Source organism: Mus musculus, chromosome 8 (assembly GCF_000001635.26).
Source record: "Mus musculus strain C57BL/6J chromosome 8, GRCm38.p6 C57BL/6J".
Classification (NCBI taxonomy): Eukaryota; Metazoa; Chordata; class Mammalia; order Rodentia; family Muridae; genus Mus; species Mus musculus.
Window position 1 is genome coordinate 23,694,353 of NC_000074.6, and position 20,312 is coordinate 23,714,664.

General features: G+C 43.9%; 1 protein-coding gene across 10 annotated transcripts in view; it reads left to right on the forward strand.

The window, feature by feature from the left end:
- The window catches only part of Zmat4 (zinc finger, matrin type 4), a 415,792-nt gene that overhangs the window by 47,027 nt on the left and 348,453 nt on the right, over positions 1-20,312 (forward strand). Inside the window, exons 1-2 of one of the 10 annotated variants that reach the window (XM_030243611.1) lie at positions 13-4,691; positions 5,898-6,756. The exons of 7 other annotated variants lie outside the window; for them this stretch is intronic. In XM_030243611.1, coding sequence (XP_030099471.1) covers positions 6,719-6,756 — 38 coding nt within the window. In that variant the 5' untranslated portion in view covers positions 13-4,691; positions 5,898-6,718. Of the gene's footprint in view, positions 1-12; positions 6,757-20,312 lie in introns of those variants that run through there. 2 more of the 10 variants (XM_030243610.1, XM_006509139.4) reach the window with 2 other exon arrangements.

Consider the following 20,312-nt stretch of genomic DNA (forward strand, 5'->3'; position numbering starts at 1 on the left):
TTAAGTTGCTTTAGTAAGTGTATTTTATCGCAGCATTGGAAAAAGAAACGAAGACAAAGGTTGTTTCTTAATTGGCACCCTGAAGAAGATAGGCATGAAAGGCCTGGAGGTGGACGTGTCCACAGGCAAGAGCCAGCAGGGGTGATTAGTGGTGGTTAGAAGTAACAGGAAAAGCCGGGCAGTGGTGGCACACGCCTTTAATCCCAGCACTTGGGAGGCAGAGGCAGGTGGATTTCTGAGTTTGAGGCCAGCCTGGTCTACAAAGTGAGTTCCAGGACAGCCAGAGCTATACAGAGAAACCCTGTCTCAAAAAAAAAACAAAAACAAAAACAAACAAACAAACAAAAACAAAAAACAACCCCCCCCCAAAAAAAACCCCAAAGAAGTAACGGGGGAGTAAAGGGATCGAGGACAGTCATGGAGTCTTAGAGGCCATTTCCATAAGAAGCTGCTGTGGGGTTTGGGGCAGAGGTGAGGTGCGAAGCTTTGTACCTTTAGAAGAATTTTTCTGATGTTTTCTGATGGCGTGGGGTGGAGGCAGGAGACCAGTCCAGGCAGGAACCAGAGGGTGGAGGAAGATTCCGGCTTCAGTACACAGTGAGTGTATTTTGAGTGAACAATTGTGACATGGAGTGAAGACAAGGCATTGAGAAGGACTAGGTTTGGGGACTAGTCTCGGGGAAGGAGAGACTTAACCATCCAGGGGTAGGGAGAATGCTGCAGAGGGGGGACATCTGTGTCTGACTGGAGGCTGCTGTGGTTTAGCTTGCCAGCCTTCTTGCAGAGGGATGATACATTGTATCGCAAGGGCTGCATGGTTAAAGCGCTCACAGCTAGGGAGGGTGTCAACTAATTTCATCACGATTGTTTAGATCAAGTTTCCTAGACAAGTGGCTTCCCCAGTTGGAACATTTGCCTTTTTGGACGCCATCTCCGGTTTCAGTGACAGCTCACCGGTAGAGCTGATGAGATGAGGAACTGATCTCAGGTGGCTTAACCCCAAGAGCTACCATAACCCTTGATATAGGCACGTCGAGTTACCGTAACCCTTGATATAGGCATGGCACATTTGGAGGGCAAAACCTTTTTTCTAATCTTTTCTCTCACAGTCATTATCACACCTAATGAAGATGATTAATCGGTGTTAATTAGTGCGCCGACAGAGTGTGAGTACTGTTAAAAGCCGAATCTTCCTTTTGGGTTCTGGGAAGAGTCGAAGTCAAGGTGAGGGAGGTGTTCTGTTTTTTCATAGGATGGGGAAAAAAATGCCATTTTTCGTAGGGGAGGATTGAGCCAAAAGCACACTTAGGTTGAAGCAAGGGGAGCTTAGTTAAATATTCCTTGTGGGGTTTTTCTCATGAGTGACTTGGTTAACAACGCATCTGCCGTTGTCTGTGCCACCAAAGGAAGAGACACTTCAGTCAGTGGGAAGTCATGGAACACCTACTACTGTCACTTAATGTGCCGGGGAATCTACAGTGACCAGCATCTGGGTCCTGCCTTCAGTACTTAGTTAATGGCAAAAATCAAGTGCAAAACCAGTGATAATATCGTTGGGTAAGGTCACCCAGAAGGACCTGGAAGAGCTTTGCAGAGGAAAGTTTGGTTTACCGGCATATCAGAGGATGGCATGGGAAGGCTGCTTTAAGCAGACTCAACAACGCAGGCGAAGGTGAACTCTTAGACGCAGAGGTCACTCCAGCTATCAGTGACCTAGCAGGACAGACTTATCAATAAACCCTGGGCCAGTTCTAAAATTGTTAAGCAAACCGAGGTAAATCAAGATGGAGTCCTTGGATGTCATGGAAGAGAATCTGGGGTGAAGAGATTCTGAGGTCATTGAGGGGTGGGGATTGGTATGTTTCCTGGAGGGGTGGGGAAAAAAAAAACATGAGCTGAGAAAATGTAGTTTAGATCCCGTATAACCTGTGTTTCCCAATCTCAGAACGGGGTCTATGATTCCCCAAAGCTAAGGTGAACACAGATGTTGTCTGTGAAGTATGGGGTCCCTAGTGTTGATCTAGAAAAATCTAACCAGCAACAGAGGAAGGTCGTAACAACAGCTTTGTGTTGGGAGCTCCAGATAACCTCGAAAGCCTGACTCATTATTTTGACTGCTGACTGCTCTGCCCCGTGCTCATTAGCATTCAGGGGTGTGTGGGTTTGGACTGCCTACTCTAACACCCATGTGTCAAAGAGACGGCCACTAGCCTGTGGTATTATTTGTGAGCTAAGAGACGGGCCCTGGTCAGAAGTGAGGACGGTGAGTTGTACATCCAGAGTGGGTGCTGGTGTGCTAGTTGTTCTTGTTGCCTAGCTACAGTGAAGGGGGCAGATCCCTCCACTGTTGGTGTCTTTCGAAGTGTGCTGCCAAAGGCCCAAAAGCAACAGGTCAGCTGATCATGAGGCAGTGTCTTCACAAATGTAGCCTGAAACCTTAGATCTTCCTGCCTCAGTCTCTTGAGTGCGCTGTTATCTCACACAGTTCGTTGTAGTGACCAAGGATGGGTTTCTAGCTATCGAATAGGGATTGATATAATCAGGGACAAGTGAAGCTGAAGATGGCTAGCAGGAAGAATGAAGAGTCTTTTAGAGGTCACATTTCCTAACGTCTCATTCAGTTGACATTGATAAGGGACTCTTGGTGACTCACCTTGTCTGCTGGAGTCCCCTGTACCTATATCTTTTAGTGTCCACAGAGCAGGCACAGGCTCTATCTGGTTTTCCTTGTTGCTAGGCCACCCAGATGGCCTCCTAACAGAGCAGGAGGCTGTAGACATCCTCTCCGAGGAGGGAACATTTTTGTCCTGCAAGGCCAGGCTGATTAGAGAGTCAGCCCTTTAAGGACCCTTTAAACATCCTCAGGTCTACCATTCCCCAAAGCTAAGGTGAGCACAGATGTTGCCTGTAAAGTGTGGGGGTCCCTGGCGTTGATTTAGAAATATCTACCCAGCAACAGAGGAAGGTCATAGCAACAGCTTCTAGACTCATTTGCATCACGGATAATGTTTTAAAATAGCTTTATTTCAGAAAGCCATTAAATCCTGATAACTGGGCATTTTCATAGACAGAAGAACAAACAAGGAATGACATTAACATTATCTTTCCCGCACACATGTGCCGGTCTATCCAGCGAAGGCCGATTTGGGGCATGGCTTGCCAGTCAGGCAGCAAGAGGTTTCTCTAATGGGCCAAAGGCAACCCATCTCTAAAAGCCACAGCTGCCCGCTTTGTTCCTCTGAAGGATTATGAACCCAAATCTCTTTGTCGCTGTGCATAGAACATTAAAAAAAAAAAAAAACCCAAAAAACCAAAAAAAAAAAAAAACCTTGTGGGGCTTCAGAGACTGAGGTTCATCAGTACTCACAAGCCTTGGATATTTAAAGTGCTGGAGGCCAGGATTTCTGTTGTGATGGTCCACACAGGGTTCAGCAGGATGGCCTTCCTGATTGCTCCGGTGGCTTGCTCTAGGTTAAGGGTGTGTGCAGTAGCAAGCCTCCTATGGATCCTAAAACAGTCACCTATAACTAAAACCAAGGGAAGGTCTCCTATTCCTCACCTCATCACCCCAACCAGGAGTAGGACATACAAGTTCAATGCTCTTTTCCAGCTCAAATCTAGTTCTCTGACAATTGTCCTATAATTTAAAGCACTCAGAATATCACAGGGACTGAATGTCACCTGTGGGGTATGGAGGGGGGAGGACTGCTCTAGGGGTGCTGCCCCTCCATGCTGTTACACTGTCATCTTCTCTCCCCTCAAACCCCAGCTCTCTCTCGTACAGTTGGCCAAGGCAAAGGGGAGGTTGCCTGCCTTCCCAGGGGTGAAGCCTTGGATGCACAAAAGAAGAAGCATCTAGGTTATTTACCCTTCTCCAGAGTAGAAGCCCTGGGGACTGGGAGGCGAGGGGTGGAGGTGAAGGAGCACTGTTGCCTAGTAACAGCCGCATCCTGCTGTGGTATGACTTGGGTCTGAGGGAAGGATGCTTCTACCGGCACCTGGAGGGTTTCTTCTCCAGCTGGTAGGCTTTTGGTGCTGCTCTGTGGGGTTCTCATTTCGGATTCCGCCCTGTGGGAGGTCTTTCCAGCTTTTGCATAGCAGTTTCCTTGCTGAGTATGTGTGCACACAGAGGCACTCTTGTGACCATGCACAGACACACATATGGTAGGACTCAGAAAGGCAGAAGCAGCTTTTTCATCAGTGCTATTTACAAGGTCTTAAAAGTTGCTCCCTAGTTTCAAAGACACTTCTCTGTCCCAGGGGCCAGGGCCAGCCCCTTGTAGCAACCAGAATTCCTGCTTTTGTCAAAGTTGCCTTCGATATCAAATAGCCTATTTCGCTTTTTGAAAGCATGTCCCATCATTTTCCAACCGAACGTCACGATTTTGGGATGAATTTCTTTTGCATTGCCTTCGATTTGAGTTACAAAACCAGTACACTCAGGAAGGGTAACTTGGTCGTCCTTGTTGTCATTTTAGACTCATCGGGATGTAGTTTATCAAGTCCATTCTCAAGAACACAAAGACATTCGTTTTGTGGAGGAGGTGGGAGCACAAAAGGATTGAGCCTCGGAATAAACAGTGCAGGCTTGAACTGCAGACAAAAAGTGCTGAATGCAAAACGACTGACACTGAGTGTCCCCATCATCTCATTGTGGCCTGTCCTCGGTTCCTTGGTCCTCCTGACCTCCTGTGAGTGAATTCATATGAGCTGAAAAGCATAGCTATTACAGCATAGCATGAGGTCTTCTCAAGGCAGGACTGGGTGATGATCAAAGGAGCCATTGCAGAGCAAAATATGCTTACCAAGTAAAAGCAGACAATGGCCAGAGACCCATGTGTAGTATGTTTATGTATGTGTGTGTGTGTGTGTGTGTGTGTGTGTGTGTGTGTGTGTGTGTATAGGGGCATATATGTGTGTGTATGCATATGTGTGTTTGGCAGTATATGTGTAGGGGTGTGTGTGTGTGTCCCTGTAGGACAGCGGTCAGCATCAGGTGTCTTCCTCAATTGTATGACACCACGTTTTTTGTGTTTTTTAAAAATTTTTTAATTGGTTATTTATTTATTTACATTTCAAAGTTATCCTCCTTCCAGGTTTCCCCTCTGCAAGCCTCCTATCCTATCTTCTCTCCTCCCTGCTTCTATGAGGATGCTACCCCACCCACCCACCCACCCACTCCTACCTCACTGACCTAGCATTCCCCTACACTGGAGCATGAGTCTCCACAGGACCAAGGGCCTCCCCTCCCATTGATGCCAGATAAGGCCATCCTCTACTATATATGCAGCTGGAGCTACGGGTCCCTTCATGTGTATTTTTTTGACACCACGTTTTTTGAGACAAGGTCTTCAACTGAACCTCATCTTACTGTTTCTGCTGCAAAGTTAACCAGCAAGCTTTAGGGAACCCACTGTTTCTGCCCTTGCTCCCCACGACACCTGCTATTATAGATGCACACTGCCCTGTTCACTGCTTTATGTGGGTGTCGGGGATTTGAAGTCAAGTCTTTATGCTTGTGAGACAAACAATTTACAGAAGTTAATCATTCCCTCAGCCTGTGGATATTCCTGTTTTACAAAAGGTACTTTTACTTTAGACTCTCTTAAAAAGTTGTATTTATTACTACTGGGTGGTGTGATATATGTGTGTGTGTGCTGTGTGTGCTGTGTGTGAGATTGTGTTTATGTGTGATGTATGTGTGATGTGTGTGATGTGTGTGATGTGTGTGTGTGTATCAACTTGTGTGGGTGTCAGTGGATAACTTTGTGGAGTGACTTCTTTCCCAGCTGTGTGTGGGCTCTAAGGGCTTGTCCCTGGGCTTGTATCATCATGGGCCTGCAGCAAGCATCTTTACTGATTGAGCCATCTTTTGTTTCATTTTCCTTCTTTCTTAGCACCCACAACATCTACATGTTTGAGGGAAAAAAATTAAATGCAGAGATGGCTCTAGAAATCCATTCTCCGTCTGAGAGAACAAATGATAAATTGGAAAAGAGTTTTGCAGAGACCTTCCTTCAACACAAGAAGTATGAAAAGAAGATAAATAACTAATTTCTGGGGGGGGGGATTTGCCTTCTCAGAATTAGCCAGACTTCTTGACTTTTATACTGCAGATGGACAGGAATGGGGAAAGGTCTTCACCCTTTCAGGTTCTTTGACTCGACTATGAATTTGATCGACAGGAAGAAAGTCATGTGTTCATATGCATGCACACAGGTGCCTCACAAAGATGGGTATGCAGATGAAGTGGGTAGAAACACCCAGAGCTACAAAAGGGACTTCTGAGGGTAGCAGTCACATAACTCACAGGAGCATAAGAGAAACAACACAGGGATGTCTGTCTGGCTTCTTAGGTAATAAGATTATCTAGAGCAGCCTGCTTCCTAATCCAGGCAATTTACTGATGTAGATTTACTTTAGCCATGCCCATATGCTTTCTAAAAGGCCAGCTTTGCGGAGTGTCACTGCTGTCTGAAATTTCCCAGGAAAAGCGGCTCAAAATATACGGAGGCGCTGTATTTAGGGATGTAGAATGTTTAATCTCCTGTAGTCCTTTTGGAGTAGTGAACCCAGAGCCACTGAGGGAGGAACTGTGGAGATCCTCAAGGATGGCAATCCAAAGATCAGGAAGTGAACTCCAGGACAAAGAGCTAACGGGCTGCTGTGGGAGCAAAGCAGATGGCTGGGTGTTCAGTGAAGAACAAGACTTACAGTCATGGTTGGCTCCTGGCAATCTTCTGCATATCAGACATTGTGAGTACCATAGAAGAAACTTTGTATACACGCCTGTCTCACATTTTCTTATTATTGACAATATGTGCCTATTGTTGTCCTGGCCATGAAGGTGAGGAATGTATAGAATTCTTTGCCCTAGGGGAGCTTTGGGATTGTCTCATCTTATACATTTCTTATAGAGTGATGAAGTTGTGATAGTAACTAAGGAGTGTAGTCCATTTAATTCAGGAGCAGTGATCAGCAGTGGAGTTTTAGGTCCAGATCCTTTTGACTGCAAATTCCAGCTTTATCTTTCTTCTTCACAAGCAACACAGAACGAAACCAACCCCCCTGTCAACCCCCTTAGACTGAAGAAGGAGGATAAGCCTAGGTCCATTGTAAAGAGATCACTGGGGAACTTTTGGGTGCTCCATCACCCATTACATGGTACATGTCACTGTAGCCACTGACTTGCTCATATAGTCTCCTCTCTAAGAACAGATAGTCATAGGTGGGGGAAGGCTGGGATGACTCTTCTTGGAATCTTAGCCCCCACTGCCCACTGCTCCACTGTAGATGGGGAAGAGAGAAGTTGGTGGAAGGAAACAACACCAAACAGATGAGACCATCAAAGGAAATCCCCAAGACACATCATATTTAAAATACATAACAGAGAAAATGTATTGAAAGATGCAAGAGGAACAAAAAGCATGCAGGTTACATAGAATGGGAAAAGCCATTGGAATAATTGATGGTTTCTCAGTGGAAACTTTGCAAGCCTGAAGAGCCTGCAGCAATGCATCCCTAGTTCTGAAAGGCATGGTGGGCAGCATGGGATACTCCACCAAGCAAAACTACCCGCCATAACTGAAAGATAAAGAAAAACTTTCCATAACACAGGAAGCCTAAAAATTTTGTATCCAGCAGTCCAAACCTAAAAAACAAGTACAAGGAGCATTACTTGGGGCTGATGAGACGAATAAGCATAACAGAGAGCCTGTAAAAAGAGACACGAAGCAATAGTTATTAAAATACAAACCATTATTGGGAACCCAAACAATAAAAAAATCAATAGGGCAATGACCTCGATTAACATATATGTTAATAATAACTTTAAATGTCAATGACCTCACTTCTCCAAAGTACAGAGGCAGGCTGGATGAATCAACAAACAAAATCCATCTATCTTTTGTATCCAAGAAGCACATCTTAGCTTTAAAGATAAGTGCTGTCTTAGAGTAAAAAGATAGACCAAAGTACCCCACTCAAAATAGGACTCAGAAGTAGAAAGGCCTTGCTATCCTAAAATCTGACAAAATAGAATTCAAAGAAAAGCTCATCAGAAGAGATAAGGAGGGACACTTAGTTCTAATTAAGGGAACAATTAACCAAGAAGACAATACTAGTCTAAACGTAAATTTCCCAAACTCTAGGGTGCCCAACTTCATAAAAACAAAATCCATGACTGGATTAAAGAGATATATCAACATCAACTCACTAATAGTAGGTGATTTCAGTACTACACTTTCTCTAATAGATCAGTTATCTGGACAAAAAAATGAAACAAAGAAACATCAAGATTAATTTATATTGCACACCAAATGGCCTTGAGAGATCTCTACAGAATACACCACACAAACACATTCTATCCAGGATGACAAAGACCATATCCAGGGACACAAAACAATTCTTTTCAAATTCAGGATGATTGAAGTCACTCCTTGTGTCCTGTCTGACAAGAATGGACTAAAACAAAGTTGACAGCAGAAAGACTACAGGAAATAGACAAAGTCAACGAGATGAAACAACAACTCATTAGAAAAGTGTTCAACGTGTCAAAGAGGAAGTCAAGAAAGAAATACAAAATTTTTCTGGAACTAAATGAAAATGAAAACCAAATAAAATCTGGAACACATTGAAAAGAAGTCCTCTGAGGGAAATTTATAGCTCTGAGTACATACATTAAAAACCAGAAGGAACACAGCTAAATGGCTTAATAATGCAACTCGGAATTTTAGAGAAATAAGAATAAACCAAATCCAAACCCAACAGATGCTAGGAAATAATAAAAATCAGAGCAGAAATCAGCAAAATTGAAACAAAAAATTAATGCAAAACAAACAACCCCCCCCAAAAAACCAAACCAAACCAAACCAATCAACCAACCAAACAAAAAACCAGTGACCCTAGGAGTTGGATTTTTGAGAAGATAAAGAAGATTGACAGACCCTTGGTCCAACTGAGCAAAAGAAAGAAAAAGGGACTCCAAATTAACAGAATACAGAGTGAATGTGGAAGTACTACCTGATATCAAAGAAGCTCAGAATATAATAAGAGAATATTAGAAAAAGAAAAACCCTGTATTTCATTACATTGGAGACTCTAAAAGAAATGGATGCATTTCTAGATTCAACTAAACCATCAAAATTAAACCAAGAAGAAGACAATAACTTAAACAGACTCAAAATGAATGAGGAGATTGAAATAGTAATAAAAATCCTTCCAGATTAAAAAAAAAGTCTGGAACACGATGGATTCGCAGCGGAAGTCTACCAGACATTCAAGAAGATCTATAGTTAATTATTCCTAATCTATTAACCTATGAGAGAGAGCACAAGAGAGAGAGAGCGAGAACATTTCTTAATTCTTTCTGTACACCATCACTCTGACACACAAACAGGTAATAACATAACAATAAAATAAAACTATAGGCTAATGTCACCAATGAACAGACTCAAAATGTTGAATAAAATACTTGCAAACAGAATATAGCTATATACCAAAATGATAGCACATCATGACCAAGTTGTCTCTATCCCTGAAATGCAGGCATGGGTCAATGTAAGAGAGGCAATAAATGTATTAGAACACATATGTGGGTTTAATGGGAAAAAATGACTACCTCAACAAACGCAGAAAAAGCTTTTTGACAAATACAAGAGGAGTTCATGATAACAATCCTAGAGGATGCAGGGCTAGAGAAAGCACAACTCGACATCATAAATGCTGTTTACAAGAAACTCACAGGCAACATCATCTTAAATGGAGAAAAAATTGAAGCAATCTTACTGAAATAAGAAATCAGGGTGCCCACCATCCCCATTTCTTTTTAATATTTTGCTCAAAGAATAAAATGAAGAGGATACATATAGGGGAAGAAGAAGTCAAATTGTACCTATTTATAGATAATATATATTATATACTATAGCATCTAATATATAGTATCTAGTATATAATATATAATAATAATCTCCCCAAATTCCTGTGGAGACCTTCCAGGAATGATTACAAATTCATTAATGTACCAGCTTAAAGAATCAAGTTGCACAAATCTCTACCTGTTCTGTGCACCGCCAATGGACATACAGAAAAGGAGATAAAGGATTCATGCTCATTTACAACAGACACAAGACAAGATAATATGAATAAATCTAAGCAAGGATAGGAAGGACCTAAAATGAAAACTCTGAAGAAGAAGGAGAAGGAGAAAGACTAGAAGATGAAACACACTCCATACTTATGGTTTGATAGAATTAATATAATGAAAATAACCATTTTACCAAAAGCTACTTATAGACTTAATGCAATTCCAATAAAACTCCTCATCTCATTCCTCAGAGGAATAGAAAACACCAATCTGAAACCCAGGTGGAATCACCAAAGGCCCCCAATAGTCAACCAATCGTGCGCAAATGAACGGTGTGGGAGGGATTTCCATTCTAGATCTTAAGATACACTACAGAGCCAGAGTAGTCACAACAGTGTGGTGCCAGCACAAACACAGACGTGTAGGATCATGGAACAAAAGTAAATACTCAAACAGAGTAAATGTAACTCCAGACATTTGATAAACAGCCTAAACACATACTGAAAAATAAAAAGCATCTCCAGCAAATGGTTCCGGGGAAGTTGGATGACCACACACAGAAGGATGGGTTAGAGCTGCACCTCTCACCTTGTGTAAGAACTAACTCCAAGAGGGTCAAAGGCCTTCATGTGAAGCCAGGGATGCTGAAGCTACTGGAAGAACACACAGTCAGCGCCCTACAGAATAGAGGCGGGGGAAATGGATACTAGAGTATCACTCCACCTGCTCAAGAATTAGGGGCAGCAGCTAACAAGGAGGATCGAGAACAACGCCTGTCTTACATTTTCTTATTATTGACAATATGTGCCTATTGTTGTCCTGGCCATGAAGGTGAGGAATGTATAGAATTCTTTGCCCTAGGGGAGCTTTGGGATTGTCTTATCTTATACATTTCTACCCAGCTTAAGAACAATCAACCACCTGATAAGGGAGACCAGAGAGCTGGCAATAATCTTCGATGGCTATAGATCTGACAGGATTAGTAACCCAGTAATTAGGATATATTAAAGAACTCAAAAATCAAAGACCCAAACATTCAGAGAACAACTAAGCAAATGACTCATTGGAAAAATGGGTTGTAGATGTGAGGAGAGAGTTGTCACTTAAAGGAAAAAAAGAAAAATGGTGGAGAGATATAGTGAGAGTGTTCAGTGTCCCTAGCAAATAAAACAATTTTGAAGTTTCTTTTTATCCCAGTCAAAACGGCAAAGATCCAACCAACCAAAAATGTAGGAGGGAATGAGGGGAGAGGGACCCCTCATTCACTGTTGGTAGTACATCCTCTATGGACGTCACTGTGGAAGACTCACAAAAAGCTGAAAATAAACCTAACACACGACCCAGCTATACCACTCCTTGGCATATGCCCAAACGATTTAACACCCTACTCAACAAATACTTGGTCAGCCATGCTCAATTGCTGTCCTATTCACAATAGCAAGGGAATAGAAACAACCTAAATGTTCTTCAGTGGAAGAATGGATAAAGAAAACATGGTGTATATATACACTCTGGAATACTATTCAGGCGTAAAGAATAATGACATCAGGAACTTTTCAGGTGGATACATGTAACTAGAAAAGATCATATGGACTGCTATAACCTGGCTAGGATTGAAACCAGGAAAGTAATAAGGGATCAGTTTTAGAGTGGGGGTTTTGGGGACAATTGAGAGCAGGACAGGAGGGTACAAGTGATCTGGTTGTGGAAATGGGGACATGGAAGCTCTTGGCAGGGAGGGAGTATATGCTAAAGAAACACTTAGGATGTCTGAAAAAGTCACCAAGAACCATACTATTAACTAATCGTCTAAATAGTAAACAGCACATACATGTCTGGGTGAAAGTATACAGGTATAGTTTAAATGAGCTTTTCTCATCTGGGCTGACCACGCTCCTCCCCGGAGCCAAAAACCTCCTGACGAAATCTCCAATAACAAACGCAAGAATCCTTCTTTTGAGTTGTTGTCCAGGGTTGTCCCAGAGCCTCCCCGAACATACTGTGCTATTGGGACAGTCCTTGGTTTCTCTCTAGAGGTGGAAGTTAAGTCCCTATAGCTCAAGACACAGTGCATTTCAGGCTGAGCAGGATCTGACCGGAATTCCTCTTCCCTGGGGACTTCACTTTCGGCACCGTGCAAGCTTCCTAAGGAGAGGAACCAGTAAACGGTCCTGTACCTATGAACCGCAATGATGGTCAGAATGTATAATAACCCCAACATGCAGTAGGGGCACATATACTTTGGTGGTAACCGACAACTCTCTAATTGGGCTGAAGACTCGTTTATCAAGAGAGAAACCACACCTGGGACTGGAAACCTAGCCAACTACTAAATGGATCTTGGAGAAGAGCTATCACTTCACTAAACCAGTTTAATCCCTAGCTACAGTCTGAACTGTTGTCCTTATACCCACAGATCACTTTAGTCGTCAGCCCTTGTCAAGGAAACCAGTCTTTGCAACAGACAGAGACCATTACAGAAAACTACAACTAATCAAAGTGCAGAGCTGTGGAGCCCAGTCCCAGTGAATACTTCTACAAAGCACTCTTACACCTGAGGCTCAGAGATCACTGTAGAAGAGGGGCCAGGAAGATTGTAAGAGCCGGAAGATCGGGGAGTTTGGAGTGAGACTATGTCTCCTAGTGATGTCAGAAGCTACATCCATGGGGTCTCACCAACACGACTGTCTAACGTGAGCTGAACAGGACAACACCAGTGGACATGCTAATGGACATGCTAATGGGGTGGAAGCCTTAGCCCACTTCAACCCCAAGTGCTATGGGCAGCTAAAGAGAGATGAAAGTGGGAGAAATAGTCTTTACCAGAGGGACGAGCACAGCAATGTTTTTTCAACACCAAACACGCAGCTCTTTAAACATACATTGTGACAAGGTACAAACCAGTAACAACGGAGCAGGTTATATTTAAGAATATGTATCTATGCACATATAAATATATGAATGTACCGAAAATTAATTTAAAGAGGTGATGAATTTGAAGAAGAACAAGAGAAGTGCATGGGAGGATTTGGAGAGAAGAAAGAGCAGAGGAAAAAAAGGGAAGAGCAAATGTATTAATCTAAAAAATAAAACTCAAAATTTAGAAAAGGGTAGAGGCTTACTTAGCAGGAAGAAAAATATCTTGGGGGTATGAGAAGCACCCCTAACAGCTCCATCCAGGCTGCTGCTCTGAGGTGACTCACCTGGTCCACCAGCCTCCAGGGCTGTTGCGATGTTCTCCTCGGCCTCAGTCCTAAGGCACATAGCAAACAGAAGGACCGCTCAAAGCAGAGGCATCTTTCCAGGTCTACGCTAAGCAAAGCTTAGCTTAGTATTTTGTCAGCAGAGCAAAGCCAATTGACAGCACTTGCCTTCGGGAGGTAAGGGAGGTGCTTGCAGCCACCAGGACAACAGAAACTTCAGGATCAGAGGTGGTAATCTGTGTGTGCTACCCAGAGAGGAGAGCTGAGAAGGGGTACCCGAGGCAGAGGATCTCCTGTTGGCAGAGTTGGACATGTTGGGTTCAACCGGGCACATTGGGTTCTGGGGCCTTCACGTAGCCCTTCTGCTGGATGTAATGGGTATCTGGTGCTTTCCCAGCAGAGAAGCTGTCAGGGTGACATGTGGTGGCCATTTGGTGGCAGAGCAAGGCAAGGGGGTCTTGCACACACCCCAGCGCAGTGGTAAAATGGACAGGTGTTTCTCCAAAACTTGTTAACTCTTCCTTGTGCTGATGCCTGTTTGTAGCCCAAGACTCGGGAGTTTGAGAGAGGTGAAGAGCTTTTGCTTGGGCACAGCAAGCCCCGCTTACTGCAGTCCTGTCAGAGTTCAGGCTGGCGCACAGGGCAGCCTGAGGAACTTGGCGTTATCTTGGCTTGAAGAGGGAGGAGTATGAGAAAGATGTCAGCTCGTTATTTTACCTAAGGATTTCTCAATCTTTTCATTTCGCTGTCTCAACTCAACTCTGTTGAGCCCTCCTTGGTGTCCCAGTGCTTTCTGGGATAAACGGGCTTTATTGACTAAGGTCCAGGAACAGGGAGATGTGGCCTACTGAAAAAACTGAGAGTAAACTCCGCAAAGCATGAGCAAAGAAGGTGGGCCAGGCTTAGCTCCTGACTTATAGGTTCGGCCGAGCTTGGTTTCTGTCAAAGGCAGAATCCTGGAACTTCTGGGGACTGTAGGTCTCCAGGGGAGGGGCAGCTCTCCTGGTATGGCAGGTTCAGTACTCCACCTTTGTTCTGCTAACTGGTATCTCTATAGCCCAGGCCCCTTGGCTGTGTTATTGTGACCATAAGAGATTTATACATGAAAACCCTGGTGCAATTTTCTTTTTTCCCCTATATAAATGTAATTGCAAATCAAAGCCGGTCATTTGTTCAGTCTATTAAAGAAGTAGATCACTAACCTATTAGTGTATTTGTGCTAAACATCGTCTTAATCTCTGTTGTAGTCTGTAGCTGAAAATAGTCATCCCCGTCCTATCATGTTTTAGGGTTAGCCAAGCAGAAACAAGCAATGTGGAGCATTAGTTGGCCAATCCTGTAGTGTGTCATAGGCTAGTAGGTGCAGTGGGAGAAGATAAAACCCCATATGAGGGACTGGGACCACGTGCTCTGCTCCAGGAGCTGTGGACAGTAGTGGTACACATTGACTGTTGAAGTTAGGCCTGGTTCTGCCTCCCAACCCTATGCTCTGAGAAATAAGACTCAGACTCAAAACGTATTTAACAAATACCTTAGCCATGTAGCTTGGCTCTACCTTGACTAAATCATAACTAAAGATATCCCATTGCTGGTTACTTGTCATATCTTCCTGGCCAATCTCAGCCTGTTTTCTCCTCTTTTATCTCTTACCATTTCCTATAATCCCTTCTCTTTCTGCCAACGTCCTACCTTGTATTTCCTGCCTCAGCTCATTGGCCGTGGGCTTTTTAATTGACAGATGATGCTTCTAAGAGATTCTCTCTACAATTGATAGTGCTTTGGGAGTTTATCGTGTGATTAGGGTACTATCTACATGCAGACTAAGACAAGGCATAATGTTGTTTACCTATCTGTGTACCATTTGTATATGTGTCCATGTGTATATATGTAAGTGCACATGTGTGTATGTATGCATGGGCGTGCATGTGTACACGGGTTCATGTGTGTAGTGCCTTTCCTGTGGAATGTCCACAACCACAACCTCAAATCCCTTAAATGAAGCCCTGTCTGTGGATCCCCTAGGTGGTCGCTGGCTGTCTGAACACCAGAGAGAAGCAAAAGGGCCCCCTTTGCATTTCGGATGCACAGTTTGCAGGTGTTGCCTCCTTTTAATTATTCATCAACTTCCTTTCCTAACCCCTTTCATTTTGGAACTTGTTAAAAAAAAAAAAAAAAAAAAAAAGAGGAAACAGCCAGATGTGAGCCCAGTCTCATCAGTAAGCCACCAAACACACCCCACTCATCTCAGGCTTTATGAAAAGTTAAAATTAAATCAGGGCGGCGTGATTAAGCTAAGTGATTTTTTTGCCGGGTTCGGATGAATTCCTATGTGTGCCACATTGTTGCTGGTAATGGGCCTGGGGTGGCGCGGGCTCAGAATGCACATTCACAAGCCATTAGCAGAAATGGATCTGCTTACAGAGGATCGCTTGAGTTTCCAGCCTGGGACCTGCACTGCCTGCGGAGCCTCAGAACCCTTGTCACTAGCTGTGGTGCTCATGTTCACCAGTCCTTGAAGGCAAGCCAAAGGACAGCCGCACAGTCGAGGGAGGACCCGTCCGGCTGTGCAGGAAGGGCGCTGGAGGGAAGCCACCAGCAGCGGGGTGGTATTTGGGGGATGTTATGGAGTTGGTGAACTGTGCTTGCAGCCAGGAGGCATGGAGCTGCTGGAGCCTGTGTGGAGCTTAGTACATCCACGGAGGTTGCGGGAGCTCCGGAGCTCAACTTTGGCTGTTACTTGCTCCCTGGCCGCTCCTTGAGAACAGCTGGACAGTTAGGTGGTTTAATGTTGTAAAACCTGCGGAGTTGCTGGGAAGATCTAATGCAGTTAGTGAATGGGAGAGAAGAAGGAAAGGTCTCTTTCAGGGACAAGATGGTCTGTCTGCCTGGTGCAGAGAAAAGCCACACATTCAGTTTAGTATCAATGAGTTGGCATCCTAGCCTTTAAACAGAGAGCTACAGGTGACAACATCTATTTATTTTATTATCGAATTTGTTTACTTACTGCCTCCACCCTCGTGTGTGTGTGTGTGTGTGTGTGTGTGTGTGTGTGTGTGTGTGAGCCTGTGTGTGTGTGGAGGGGTGGGGGTAGGAGGAGAGTTTGAATGATTCAGCTCTCACCTTTTACCACTTGAGTCCTGTTGATCAGAGTCAGGGCTTCAGTCTTGGCGTTCGGCGCCACCTTTATCTGCTAAGCCATTTCACCAGCCTGTGACAACATTCTGAGATCCATTTTCTTTCTGAACCCCAGGAAGACATGAAAGGTGTAGTCCCTGCAAAAACTGTAGGTGGGGACAATATGGCTGTGCTTTCCAATCATTCATGTAGCGTAGAAAGATGCCAGACCAACGTGCTCCTCCTGGGAGGACCTGCTACGGGAGAGGCTTGATAGTCCTCACAGGGTTGCCCCAGAAGGTAAAAATCCTCATTCATCCTTGAGGGCCTTGTTGCCACTGGCCACACCCCACTCCTCTGTAACTTTACCACACAGAACTCTACGAGCCTTAGCGGGCATCCAGGTGGGACGTGCGGGAGACTTCCTGGTTTGAAGGAGAACTTGATCAGGGGACGTCAGCTCTGGGTTCTATGTGTGCATTTGATTCCACACTCACGAATTCATTATGTCATAGACTTTGATTCTCAAAGCACTGTCAGGATGGAAGGATGGAAGGTGGTATCTGCCACTCTCGCTGTGTGTGTTTGAGAGCCTTTGATTTTAGTAAAAGTCTTATTCCCCCCCCCCCCTTCTGTTATTTTGTTTTTGGCAGCTCTTCTTTGCTTGTGTCCACACTCAAAAAATAGTTTTTTTTTTTTTTAAGAATCTTTCATCAGGATCTTTCATTGTGTTTGAATTTCACATTTGTGTCTGACCCTGCTGAGAATTCATTCAGCAAAACTCTGCTTTTTTTTGTTTTTGTTTTTGTAATGCCACTCTTTTATTCAAAGAACTGACTTCCTAAATACAGGAAGAATTTCAGTAAGCATTTCAATAAAAGTCTGCAGGATTTCATATTTTAGGGGCCCTCCACCCCATAGATGTTGGAGCTTCCTACCGTATGAGTGAGTTTTCGGTGCACTTCAATTTCCGATATGTTGTGACATATAGTTCAGTTTTTAAGGGATATGACATCTCACAGCCGTCTCCTAAGTGCTATGGCTGCCTCTATATTTTTGCTCCAGCGTCCACCACTGAACTACAGAGAAGTATAAGTTATGTATTTTTAATTGATACACCTCTTGACCAGCTCCCAGGTGTCACCAACTGGCCAAATGAGACAAACTTTTCTTTCTGCTCCCATGATGCCTAGGTCTGCAGAATTGCCCTTGCCCATGTCTATGCCCCGATGTGCCACCACGGCTGTCATCCCAGGGCTGCCTTGTCTGACACATCGGTGTCAAGTCTCCGTTTCTCTAAGTTTTTCTGCGACCTCTTCTGAAATGCAAAGTTCCATCTCTTTGAAGTTTAGCAACATATTGGCTCTGTGGAGATTGTGGGTGCCCATACTCTGAGAGGAGAAGAGGAAACAAGTCCACCTTGGATTTGTTTGTAGTTATTTCCCTCCCTCCCTCCCTCCCTCCCTCCCTCCCTCCCTCCCTCCCTCCCTCCCTCCCTCCCTCCCTCCCTCCTTCCCTCCTTCTCTCCCTCCTTTCATCTCTCATGGAATCCTTTATTTATTTAGGCTTTTTTTTTTTCTAGACAAGGTTTCTCTGTGTATCCCTGGCTATCCTGGAGCTTGCTCTGTAGACCAGGCTAACCTCAAACTCAGAAATCCACCTGCCTTTGCCTCCTGAATGCTGGAATTAAAAATGTGTGCCACCGCACATGACTTCATAGCACTTCTTGCTCCAACATTGGAATGGGATAATTTCCCAAGCTTGGGACAACAGAACCCCAATTGCTTCTACCTATGGCAAAATCCAACTCACCCCTCAACTGAGAAAGGAACCAAGAAAGCTTATTTAATCAGTAAATTAGATTCCAAACAGCGTGCAAGTAGTGGTTAAGTGTCTTCTGTAGGTTAATTATATAAGACACACATTAAAAAGATGGGTTAGGTACAGGCAGAAATATATTCCTGTTTCTTAGGACTTTGATGATCTAGTTGCTGGCAGGTAAAAAGGATGTGGTAATTATTTCAGACAGGTAAGTGTTCCAATGACACTGTGAGTGTGGGTGTGTAAACTTGACACGGATACTACTTATGAGTGTTGTGATAACTCGCTCTGCTTCCTGACACAAATTAATGATTTTTACAAGATCTACCCTAAGTGGTGTCTTACAAAATGACTATTCTGACTCTTTGCGGAGGGGATTTTTTTTTCCCACTTGGACATCAATAACTGTCTTACAGATTCTCCTTAAATCTACATGTCCAGTCCAAATCTTGGTGTAAGCTGTTTGTTCCAGAGTATGTAGTTACCTGTACCAGGCATTGATAGGGGGGCATTGCATGGGGACTGGAATTCCTAACAGTCGTAAATCAAATTCACCCTGTATGTTTGCTCTTGCAGCATCAGTGGCCCCATCTTCCCTGGTGTCAAAGGCCCCGCCACTGAAGACAGATAGAAGATGAGTTCTGTTTTGTACTGAGTTCCTTGGTACCTCTGTTTCCTTCAAGTACTTGTCCAGTTCTAGAATTATACTCCCATATTTTTTTATGTGGTCTTAGGAAACACTTCTGGCCAGCTTTCTCCCTCCTAGTTGCTTTATTAATCCTTCTTTGGTTAATATGTATTGATTGCACATATCCAGGTTAATGTGATCTTTTCATACATGCATAGAGTGCACACCAATCAAATCTAAGCACCCCCCTTCCCACGTTTTCCAATCCTCACCCTCATTTCCAATCTCCAAAAATGGGTCTGGCTTATTTTACTTCTTATAGCATCTGCCAGTTCTATTCTCTTGCCCTCATTTAACAAGATTTCATTATTTTGTGGCTGAATAGTCCTCCATTGTGAGTATATGCCACATTTCCTTTATGTAGTCATATAGATATAGATATAGATATAGATATAGATATAGATATAGATATAGATATAGATATAGATATAGATATAGATATATAGATATATATTCACCCAATGGCTGACATCTGAGTATGGCTATTTTGGGCAGTGCCACCACAAACACTTGTGTCCAGGTGACTTTGGCTTGCTGTTTTCATTTGCTTTGGCTACATACCCAGACGTCGCATTTCCTGTCTAGATTCTACATTTTCTATGGTGTGGTAAAGTGACAAAACTCTGCTCCCTTCTTCCACCTCCATGTGTGTCCTGGAGAACCATCTGTGCCTAGTAGAATAGCCACATTCTCTCCTAGAGCTCACCCGGCACTGCCTGGCCTCCTTGCTTTCTCCACCAGACTTCAGCCATCACACTTTTCCCAAGCGAACCAGGTGACCTCTGGGTCACTGACCTTTGAATGCACCATCTGCTTCAGGTACCTTAGTCCCTCCTACTCCCAGTCTTTTTGTTTTTCAACCTAAGATAGTTTTCTCAGTCAGATTCATTCAACCCACGTGCCAGAGCATGGAGCATGTGCCAGACCTGGACTAAATGCCAGCATGAAAAATGGGCATGTTCTTCCTATCGTCCTGGTTGGAACCAGTCAAGGGGAGACTTTACTCATGACTGTAAGTGCTGACGATATGTCAGGGAAAGAACAGGCAAGAGTGTGTCAGAGTGGCCCAGCTTGCAAAGGCAGGAGTAGTTGAGGAGGGCTTGCTTCCTTGAGAAACTGATTTTGAACTTGAGACTGCTCTGTTTGGGGGTCTTTCATGCACCGTTGTCTCCAGGAGTCTGTTCTTTGCCTTCTTGACTGCCCTATGTGCCCTTTGCATGAGCCTGGAGCTTTACAGAGCACCAGGTACTTCTTTTATTGGAATATTTGTCTTGTTTTTATTACAGCTACCTTCCATCTTTCAACTTTGGGAGCCAGGCCTGAGGCTCCGATTTTCAGCACATAAGTAGTTGCACATAAATATCTGTCGATACTTTTGGGTAAAGTGGGACATCAGCTTTGC